Source organism: Clupea harengus, chromosome 23 (assembly GCF_900700415.2).
Source record: "Clupea harengus chromosome 23, Ch_v2.0.2, whole genome shotgun sequence".
Lineage (NCBI taxonomy): Eukaryota > Metazoa > Chordata > Actinopteri > Clupeiformes > Clupeidae > Clupea > Clupea harengus.
This window is the reverse complement of record NC_045174.1, coordinates 17,369,910-17,380,944: the sequence shown is the minus strand read 5'-3', so window position 1 is coordinate 17,380,944 and position 11,035 is coordinate 17,369,910. Positions and strand designations below refer to the sequence as shown.

The 11,035-nt window shown below is 43.6% G+C and overlaps 1 protein-coding gene across 1 annotated transcript in view; it reads left to right on the top strand.

The window, feature by feature from the left end:
- Positions 1-10,599, top strand: part of fmnl1b (formin-like 1b) — a 51,748-nt gene extending 41,149 nt beyond the window's left edge. Inside the window, exons 18-26 of the mRNA XM_031560777.2 lie at positions 222-456; positions 1,512-1,580; positions 2,816-2,896; positions 5,021-5,150; positions 5,332-5,495; positions 6,071-6,172; positions 6,452-6,556; positions 7,321-7,435; positions 10,427-10,599. Coding sequence (XP_031416637.1) covers positions 222-456; positions 1,512-1,580; positions 2,816-2,896; positions 5,021-5,150; positions 5,332-5,495; positions 6,071-6,172; positions 6,452-6,556; positions 7,321-7,435; positions 10,427-10,527 — 1,102 coding nt within the window. The 3' untranslated portion in view covers positions 10,528-10,599. The remainder of the gene's footprint in view (positions 1-221; positions 457-1,511; positions 1,581-2,815; positions 2,897-5,020; positions 5,151-5,331; positions 5,496-6,070; positions 6,173-6,451; positions 6,557-7,320; positions 7,436-10,426) is intronic.
- The last annotated feature ends 436 nt before the right edge of the window (positions 10,600-11,035 follow it).

Sequence of the window (11,035 nt, the reverse complement as noted above, 5' to 3'; positions counted from 1 at the left end):
CCCCCCTCTCTCTCTCTCTCCATCCCTCTCTCTCTCTCCCTCCCTCTCTCTCTCTCCCTCTCCCTCTCTCTCTCTCTCCCTCTCTCTTACTCTCCCTCCCTCTCTCTCTCTCTCTCTCCCTCCCTCTCTCTCCCCCCCTCTCTCTCTCTCCCTCCCTCTCTCTCCCCCCTCCCCTCTCTCTCTCTCTCTCTCTCTCTCTTTTCCTCCCTCCCTCTCTCCAGTTATGACCTGAAGTCTCTGAGTCTGGACTTCCTGGAGCTGCTGGAGCGTTTCGTCCCGTCAGAGTATGAGCAGAGGCTGATCGGGAACTACGTGCGCGAGGGGCGCCCCCTGGAGGAGCTGAGCGAGGAGGACCGCTTCATGGTGCGCTTCGGCCGCATCCCGCGCCTCACCCACAGGATCAGCACCCTCACCTTCATGGGCAACTTCAGCGACAGCGTGCAGATGCTGCAGCCGGTGAGGCCTCCTCTATCTCCTCCTCCCACTGCTGCTGCTCGCTACAATGAGTTAGCAGTTAGCAATTAGCAATTGCCATTGTTGTTTACAAAAAATCGTGGTAAACAACAACAAAACAACAACAGACTGGAGTGTTCTGTTCTTTTTGCAAACAAAACCCTCTCCAAAAGCGTTTTGCAATATATCAGATGAATAGACCATTTTAGAGGATGTCAACACATTAGACATAAAATGATATAAGCATGGGGTGAAAACAAAAAGGTAGTTATGACACCACATTACAAAATAGCTTTAAAATGTATTAATGATAACAATCATTCAAATGTAATTAAAAACTGGCACAAAAAGATAAATGATCTGCTTAGCATAGCTAGCACAGCAGGGTGCTATAGCAAACGAGGTGAGAACGTCAGCCTGAGATCGCACCTGTATACTCGACATAATTCCCACACCTGTGATCGGCACTGGAGTCAGCACAGCCAGCGCAGGCAAATGATGGTCATTTTCGCAGCCTGAAGCCCAAACGCCCACGTGATCGTGCAGCCGGTCTCATCCACGCTGAGCTGAGCGCATCTGTTTGCCATGTAGACTGTTGCGTCCTTCAACTGTGAAAGAATAAAAGCTGACGACTCACTCAAGAGAGTTGCACAGTGTGTAACGGAAGCTTTTATAGCTTGATGAGGATGTTTGTGCTTGTGTAAGGAGAAAACACTTTTCTTGGGGAATCTCTGACAAGGTCCTTATTATCCCTAATCCTTATTACCGCAGTGATAATTAGTGGAGTGCTTGAGTGTCTTTGAACTGCTGCAGTGTGCAGAGTGAAGGCTATCTACAGTTAAATGGTCATTAGGAGAAGAATTTAGAGAATTAATGGATTTTTTTAAAAGAAGGAGATATTCATCAGTTTCTGAGTGTGTGTGTCTGTGTGTGTGTGTGTGTGTGCGTGTTTCCTTAATGCAGTGTCCATGAAGAATATTTAATTCATTGTGAGCACTGCACTGATGCATCCATTTTGTTCAGCTTCTATTTTTGTCATTTCCCTTTTATTTTCCCAGCAACTAGATGCAATCCTTGCGGCATCAATGTCAATCAAGTCATCTACCAAACTGAAGAAGATACTAGAGGTACCTCCCTCCCTCTCTCTCTCCCTCCCTCCCTCTCTCTCTCCCTCTCTATCTCCCTCTCTCTATCTCCCTCTCTCTATCTACCTCTCTTTCTCCCTCCCTCTCTGTCTCCCTCCCTCTCTATCTTCCTCTCTCTATCTACCTCTCTCTCTCCCTCCCTCTCTTCCTCCCTCTCTGTCTCTCTCCCTCTCTATCTCCCTCTCTCTATCTACCTCTCTCTCTCCCTCCCTCTCTGTCTCCCTCCCTCTCTCTCCCTCCCTCTCTCCCTCCCTCTATCTCCCTCTCGATCTCCCTCTCTCACCCTCCCTCTCTATCTACCTTTCTCTCTCCCTCTCTCACCCCACAGTAGCCCTAGCCACCCTTCAGCTTTGCCACTGTGCCACACAACGCTAGTCATAACCTAATTTATGTTCACATAAACATATTAGTTATTTATGTGTCACACTAATGTAGTAGTGTTGTTACACTTCAACAAACCCTATGTATTACAAAAAGTAACTTAAGAACTTAATATAGCATTTGTTTTAGCATTGTTTATTGTTGTTCAGTTTATTTCTGTCTAGCAGTGGCAGTCAGTGGTTGCAGCGCTAACACTAGCAGTAGCAGCAGAAGCACTAGTAGTAGCAGCAATAGTAGGAGCAGCAGCAGCAGCAGTAGCAGCAGCAGCAGAAGCACTAGTAGTAGCAGCAGTAGTAGTAGTAGTAGAAGTACTAATAGCAGCAGCAGTAGGAGCAGCAGCAGTAGCAGTAGCAGCAGAAGCACTCGTAGTAGCAGTAGCAGTAGCAGCAGCAGCAGAAGCACTAGTAGTAGCAGCAGTAGTAGTAGTAGTATTTCTAGTAGCAGCAGCAGTAGTAGTAGTAGTAGAAGTACTAATAGCAGCAGCAGTAGCAGTAGTAGTAATAGTAGTATTAGCCTAATAATAATAATAATAATAGTAGTAGTAGTAGTAGTAGTAGTAGTAGTAGTAGTAGCAGTAGTACAAGCAACAGCAGAAGTAGTGTGAGTTTTAATGTCTGCAGTAGCAGTTGTCGTCGTTGTGCTGGGTGTTAGCGTTTTGCTGGGAGTTAGCTATTTAGCCGGAGTCAGACGTTTGGCCCTGCTGTTGCAGACAGGCAGTAAGCGTGGCCTGAGGTGCTGTCTCTTCTCATAGATCATCCTGGCGTGTGTGTGTGCGTGCGTGCGTGCGTGTGTGCGTGTGTGTGTGTGTGTGTGTGTGTGTGTGTCTCTTCTCATAGATCATCCTGGCGTTTGGGAACTACATGAACAGCGGCAAGAGAGGAGCAGCCTATGGTTTCAGACTGCAGAGCCTCGATCTGGTGAGACACACGGACAAAACCACTGCACTGATAATCACACAATTCAACACATTTGTATGTATGGACATTTATACACAACAGAAGCAATACGTCTTTGATAACATTCACACATTTCAGCATTTATATTCATGAACATGAATACATGCCTGAAACCAAACCACTATTGTAACATTCACATAATTTAACATTTGGACATTTATAGTTATACATTATATACATTTATACACAGAAACGAATACAATTCAGCTACAGTCACATCAATTTACTTAAAACCAGTATCCATAAAGCATTCTAAAAACATTCATAGTGGGTTATAAAGTATTCATAAGGCCTCACACATAAGTCTATATAACTACTTATAGTAATACTTATACTTACAGTAATGACTGCACTCATAAAGCTTTACGATAGTATAGTATATGTCCTTAGAGCTTGAAGTATCAGAATGCATAATAAAGCTTCATTATAATGGCACTGATGACATCTTTTCCTTATGTCAAATGCTAATTATTCCCCAGATGCTCTTTATGGAGCCATACGTGACGCTTTATTAAGTGTTCATAATAATATATAGACTGATATCAGATGCTATGATGCATTATGAATACTTTATAAACATTCATCAATGTGTTTCTAATGCTTAAAAGAAAAAGTGTTACCAATTTATATTTAGGTACAGATGACTGCGAATCACCGTAGCAACATTACTTTATTAAGTGTTCATAATAATATATAGACTGATATCAGATGCTATGATGCATTATGAATACTTTATAAACATTCATCAATGTGTTTCTAATGCTTAAAAGAAAAAGTGTTACCAATTTATATTTAGGTACAGATGACTGCGAATCACCGTAGCAACATTACTGTATTTTGGTACAGATAACTGCGAATCACTGTAGCAACATTACTGTATTTTGATACAGATGACTGCGAATCACCGTAAGAACATTACTGCATTTTGGTACAGATGACTGTGTAACTGTAGCAACATTACTGTGTTTTGGTGTTTGCGAGTCACCGTAGCAACATTACTGTACTTTGGGAGATTTGGAAAGAAGTCTCAGGGTACTGAGGGCAGTGGTATCCATAGAAACAGCCTCACTTAAACTCTGTTTACTGAAATATTTAAAACCCTGTCTTTCTCTTTGTAAGATGTTTGCTTCTTACAATACTTGCCAAGCCGCTTTTGTACTTTGCTGCCTACTATTAGCATAATCTAAATTCAGTTATTTGTACTTTTCTGATTAACATGAATATGCTAAACTCCCTTTGCGTCACACATCAAGTGTGTGTGTGTGTGTATGTGTGTGTGTGTGTGTGTGTGTGTGTGTGAGAGTGTGCGTGTGAGTGTGTGTCATGTGTTTTTTCTGTTCAGTGTAGTGTATTTTCACTAACAGTTTACTTGAAGCCTCGTCATACACATGTTATAACAGATACCACAGTGTCACTGTCAGTGCCATGTTAACCTAATATCAGTAAATGTCATGACAGATCTCAGAGTTGTGTGCTGTAAGCTGTCATAGCATCAGATAGCCTGAGAGTTGTCATAAGTAAATTTAACTAGATTGAATAAGATTCAATTTTTTTTTATAGGTACAGTACAGGTACAAAGCCAATGAAATACAGTTTGCGTCTAACCAGAAGTGACATAAAAAGGATTATTTACAGAAGTGCACGTATTAGTAGGTACTGCTGTAAAAATGTTGCTATATCTTACAGTATGTACAGTGATGTCAACAGTGGCGTGCAACATGCAGTATATACAATACTTAAATATGTATAATAATTGGTATATACAAAACTACAGGATAACTGTGTTTTCTATTGCCTGTAGCTAGCGGATGAAGCCTCACGGTGTCTTCCTGTAGCTAGCGATGAAGCCTAACGGTGTCTTCCTGTAGCTAGCGGATGAAGCTAGCGGATGAAGCCTAACGGTGTCTTCCTGTAGCTAGCAGATGAAGCTAGAGGATGAAGCCTAACGGTGTCTTCCTGAAGCTAGTGGATGAAGCCTAACGGTGTCTTCCTGAAGCTAGCGGATGAAGCCTAACGCTGTCTTCCTGTAGCTAGCGGATGAAGCTAGCGGATGAAGCCTAACGCTGTCTTCCTGTCTGTTCCCAGCTCCTGGACACCAAGTCGACGGACCGGAGGCAGACTATGCTCCACTTCATCGTCAGCATCATCCAGGAGAAATACCCCCAGCTGCAGGGCTTCTACACCGAACTGCCCTTCATGGACAAGGCAGCACTAGGTGAGCCTGCAAAATGTGGACACACACACACACACACACACACACACACACACACACACACACACACACACACGCTTCCTGGTGTATATACAATACACATACACATAAAGAAGACATATGACTGACACCACACCTGTCTCTGTCCCTATCCCTGTCCCTGTCCCTGTCTCTGTCCCCTCAGTGTCTCTGGACAGCATCCTGCAGGACGTGCGTGCCCTGGAAAGGGGTATGGATTTAACCCGGAAGGAGTTTGAAGAACAGGAAGACAACTCCATGCTGAGAGACTTCCTGTCCAGCAACCAGAAGCTACTGGAGTCTCTGGTGAAGGACAGCAAGACTGCACAGGTCAGATGCAGCTCACAACCAATAAAATATCTAATATTTTTATTTTCATTATTATTAAATATATTTACATTATATTATCATTCATAGGACTTTATGACAAGACTGCACAGGTCAGATGGACCTCACAAACAACAAAATATATTATATTTTTATTTTTATTATTATTAAAACATTATATTATCACTCATAGGAATATATGACATATGCATATGGATACTGAAATATACAAACATTTAAATAGCATAACATGTATAAATAAAAAACCCGAATTATTATTTGTTTTGAATCTTTGTGCCATGAATATAAATTCGTATTAAAACTTCTGTATTCTTACCATATTTGTGTTCCTGTGGTTTAACTGGTGGAGCAGCTGGTAGAGCCAGGTGCTAACAACACCCAGATCATGGGTGATCATGTGATACCCAGAAAGGAAAAATTAGATCTTTACTGTACTTTAAGTTGTTTTGGGTAACAGTGTCTAGCAATTCTACAGTGCTACGTCAATTAATAAATGTAAATGTAAATCAATAAACGTGAATGTAGATCAATGAATGTATATGTCTCACCCACTGTAGGAGGTGTATGACTCTGTAGTGGAGTACTTTGGCGAGAACCCCAAGACCACCCCTCCATCAGTGTTCTTCCCTGTGTTCGCCAGGTTCATCAAAGCCTACAAGGTACAGACAATGCTTATCCACACCACTAGGGGGCAACACCAAAGAGACCACATCCAGTCGGCATCCACAATTTTTAATCTATCAGGGATTCAAAATGTTATGTTCAAGTCCTTATTAGGAAGTAAAAGCTCAGTACTAAGAGGTTTTTTCTGCTTAGTCAACTTTTTCAACTCTCTCTCTCCCTCACTGCCCTCTTTCTCCCTCACTCCCCTCTTTCTCTCTCACCCCCTCTTTCTCTCTCTCTCTATCTTTCCCTGCTCCTCCTTCTCTCCCCCTCAGCAAGCAGAGCAGGAGACGGAGCAGAGGAAGAGGCAGAGTGCTGTGATGGGTGAGGATGGCAGAAGACCGCTTTCCTCACCCCCAGGCAAAGCTGATTCTCTCAAGGTACCCCTCACACACGAGACACAGCACATTCTCTCAAGGTACCCCTCACACATGAGACACAGGGTACCCCTCACACACGAGAGACAAGGTACCCCTCACACGAGAGACAAGGTACCCCTCACACGAGAGACAAGGTACACCTCACACACGAGAGACAAGGTACACCTCACACACGAGAGACAAGGTACCCCTCACACACACGAGAGACAAGGTACCCCTCACACACGAGAGACAAGGTACCCCTCACACACGAGAGACAAGGTACCCCTCACACACGAGAGACAAGGTGCCCCTCACACACGAGAGACAGCACATTCTTTCAAGGTACCCCTCACACACGAGACACAAGGTACCCCTCACACACAAGACACAGGGTACCCCTCACACACGAGACACAGCACATTCTCTCAAGGTACCCCTCGCACCCGAGACCCAGCACATCCAGATGTGCTGATTTATTTTAAAATCTTTATTTTTATTAATTTATTGTGACATCTACATTTATGCCATTTACTGATTCCCTTCAGTTCTGTCTTCTACAAAAGGCCTAGAAGTTATTGCACACCTTCTTAAGGAGTCAGATGCGGTAGTTAAAGGGTTAAACATCATTCACATGTTCCACCAGCACTCCAGTCTCCTAGGTGTACCCTGTGTGGTGTGTGTGTGTGTGTGTGTGTGTAGTGATTTATTGATAACATGTTATGGTCTCTGATCCCATCTCATCTCCCCTGGGTTAACATGGTTGACCTTTGACCCCTCGTCAGTTACCCATGATGCCCAAGCTGCCGCAGATGGACCTGATCGCCGAGCTGAAGAAGAAGCAGGTCACGTCGCTGGTGCGGGAGGGCAAGGACGGCGCCATCGAGGACATCATCACAGGTCAGTGAGGGAGGGTTCAAGAGGTCGGAGGGCAAGAGGGTTAATGGTCAGATCAACAGCATGGTCCTACAACACCTTCAACTTTACATGACATCAAATGGATTGGAAACCCTTTAATGGATCTCAATGAGGACAGAAGACCTTGACTAGCGCTTAACTTGCACTTCAGCAGTTACATTCCTGCACTTCTTTTTCCTTTCTAGGTCGTTTTTCTAATTCTTATGTAAAGTAGTATTTATTGTTGCACCATGTTTTTTATTGCTCTTAGCTTGACTGTTCTCTCCCTTGTACGTCGCTTTGGACAAAAGCGTCTGCTAAATGACTAAATGTAAATGTAAATGTAAATGTAGAAGAGGTCAGAAGGGATTGGTCAACACTAGCAAACTGGAAACCCTTTAATGGATCTCAATGAGGACAGAAGGGGTGAGAAGGGATTGGTCAACACTAGCTAACTGGAAACCCTTTAATGGATTTAAATGAGGACAGAAGGGGTGAGAATGGATTGGTCAACACTAGCAAACTGGAAACCCTTTAATGGATCTCAATGAGGACAGATGTGGGCAGAAGGGTTGGGGAGTTCTCTGGATGTCAGGCGATATCTTTTTCCTGTCTATGACTAGTATATGTTCTATTGACATACACAAGGCTAGTGGATCTTACAATATAATATATTACAAAGGCGTTTGTCTTTGAATGGAGTTTGTTGAGTACGTTCACCATTACTTTAGATGAATGTTTAGTCTTTAATGATTTAGAGCTGCAATTGTTGAATCACTGGTGTGCTCAGCCTTGTTCATTGTCTTTTCTTGCATTTATTTCCATGTAAAATAGTCACATGGCCTGTTCCCTCCCATTACATGAAGATTTAATCTCTTTTTGTCTCTGTCTCTTGTCTATGTCTCTACAACATCCTCCACTATTCATCACTTCATCCTCACGTTTTTCTTCAACTGATTCTTCAACAATCTTCTCAGTCACTGTTGTTCCTCTTTTTCTTCCTTGTGTCCTTCCTCTTTCCCTTCCTCTCGGCCTCTCTCAGCTCTGAAGTCTGTTCCTTTCACGGCGCGCTCGGGCAGGCGTTCCTCTCGTCTGCTCTGCCGGACTCTAGGCTTTCTAAGTGATCGACAGCCCCTCTTAAATCTGTTTCCTCTCTGCCTCTCTCCTCTATCTGATGCCATTGAGGTACTGCACTCCTGTCTTTCTCTCTCTTTTTCTCCATGCGAGATGTACGTTCTCTGTCCCTCTTTCTTTCTCTCTTTCTTTCTTTTAAACTCTAGTTTCTAACCCTAGTTACGTCAGCCCCTCTTAAATCTGTTTCCTCTCTGCCTCTCTCCTCTATCTGATGCCATAGAGGTACTGCACATCTGTCTGTCTCTCTCTTTCTCCATCCGAGATGCACTTCCCTCTCTCTCTCTCTTTCTTTCTTCTCTTTTAAGATGGCATATAGATACAGCAGCTTTTATTTTTCTACTCTCTTCTCTATCCCCCCCCTTAAATGCAGATATGTTGTTCATTCTACATTTTCTTCCCTATTCCCTCTTCTCTTTCTCCTCTCTGAAAATATCTAATTTATTTCTGCTGCTGTTGAAGTGTTTTCTCTCTCTCTCTCTCTCTCTCTCTCTGTCTGATGTATTGTTTTATTTTTCTGTTCGAAGACATCATGTTTGTTCGGATCCCACTGGGATTAATGAGAGTTGCTTTCTATCAGCGTCTCTCTCTCTCTCTCTCCCGCTCTCTCTCCCGCTCTCTCTCTCTTCTGCGCTGTTAAAACTGCTCTGTGATGAACATTTTATTCCGTATCTTTCCAACGGGATGCATGTCTCCTCAGGAGATCTCGTGCTGCTTTTGATCCCTCATTGTCTGTGTCTTCTCACAAAAGCCAGCTAAGGAGTATGGTTCATTCTTGAGGCAGCCATGGGAGCTAACACACTGTGTCACTGACAAGACAGACAATTCTGTCTCTTTCTTCATCCGTCTGTGTTGGCATGTTTGTCTGTCTGTCACCCTACAACTAACTAATTGCCGGACTGGTTAGAAATTTAAAAATCTGTCTGTCATCACTAATATATATTACCGGTGTGTTTCTGTGTGTGTGTTTAGCCAACCTGTTTTATATTTCTCTGTGCCTGTCTGTCTGTCTGTGTGACTGTCTGGCTGTCTGTCTGTGTGACTGTCTGGCTGTCTGTGTTTCTGTCTGAAACATAAGTGCTTCTTGGATGGCTTGCTTTTCTTCTGTTTTCTTCTTTACTGGCTGTCATGTTTGTTTTCTTATTCTTGTTTCCTCAGCTTCCATTGCCTTGCGTGCGTGTGTGTGTGTGTTTGTAAGTGTGTGCGTGTGTGTGTGTTTGTAAGTATGTGTGTGTGTGTGCGTGTGTGTGTGTGTGTTTGTAAGTGTGTGTGTTTGTAAGTGTGTGTGTGTGTGTGTGTGTGTGTGTGCGTGTGTGTGCGTGTGTGCGTGTGTGCAAGTGTGTGTGTGTGTGTGATGTGCTGGCTTTTTGTCTTTCTGTGTGTATATCCAGATCCAAGGGAGGAGCTGTCTCCTTGTGTCTGCCATATAGTTCCTCAGACACAATGGAGAGACAGACAGTCTGTTTCCACACCCTCACTGCCTGTCTGTGTGCGTGTTCAGATTCTGTGCGGGTTTGGCTGTGCAGGGCTATTTCTGTTTGTGTCTGTCTGTCTGTCTGTCCAGGCTTGCATGTCTGTCTCCATATATGTCTTTCTGTCTGTTTTTCTGTCTGTCTGTCTTCCTGTGTTTATAGCTCAGAGGATTCAGCTGACTGCCTCTGTCTGTTTTTGTCCATCTGTCTTTAGGAAGATGTGTGTGTATACCTATCTGATCCATTTGTGTGTGTGTGTATACCTATCTGATCCATCTGTGTGTGTGTGTGTGAGTGTGTGTGTGTGTGTGTGTGTGTGTGTGTGTGTGTGTGTGTGTGTGTGTGTGTGTCTGTGTGTACCTATCTGATCCATCTGTGTGTGTGTGTGCAGGCCTGAGGAACCAGCCGTACATCCGTGCAGATGGAGGCAGACGCAGCGCTAAATGGAAACCTGGACAGCAGCTGCAGGTGTCCTCAGACATCTCTCTGTGATGCATGCACTCACACACACACACACTCACACACACACATTCATCATTCACACACACACACACACTAACACACACACACAGTCATCATTCATACACACACACACACACACACACACACACACACACACACACACACACTAACACACACACTAACACACACACACATTCATCATTCACACAAACACACACACACACACACACATACACACACACACACACATTCACACATACACACACAACACATTCACCAATCACACACACACACACACACACACATACACATTCACCAGTCACACATACACGCACACACAGACGCCCATAAACATACACACACACACACAGATGCTTATACACACACACACACATAGACAGACACACATATGTTGACACACACACACACAATGACGTGCCCGCTCGCACTTACAGCATATGCACATTATTTTCTGCATCAGAGATGCTGATTACTAATGAACTAATTAAATCTCAAATAAGCTGTTGTCACTTTCAAT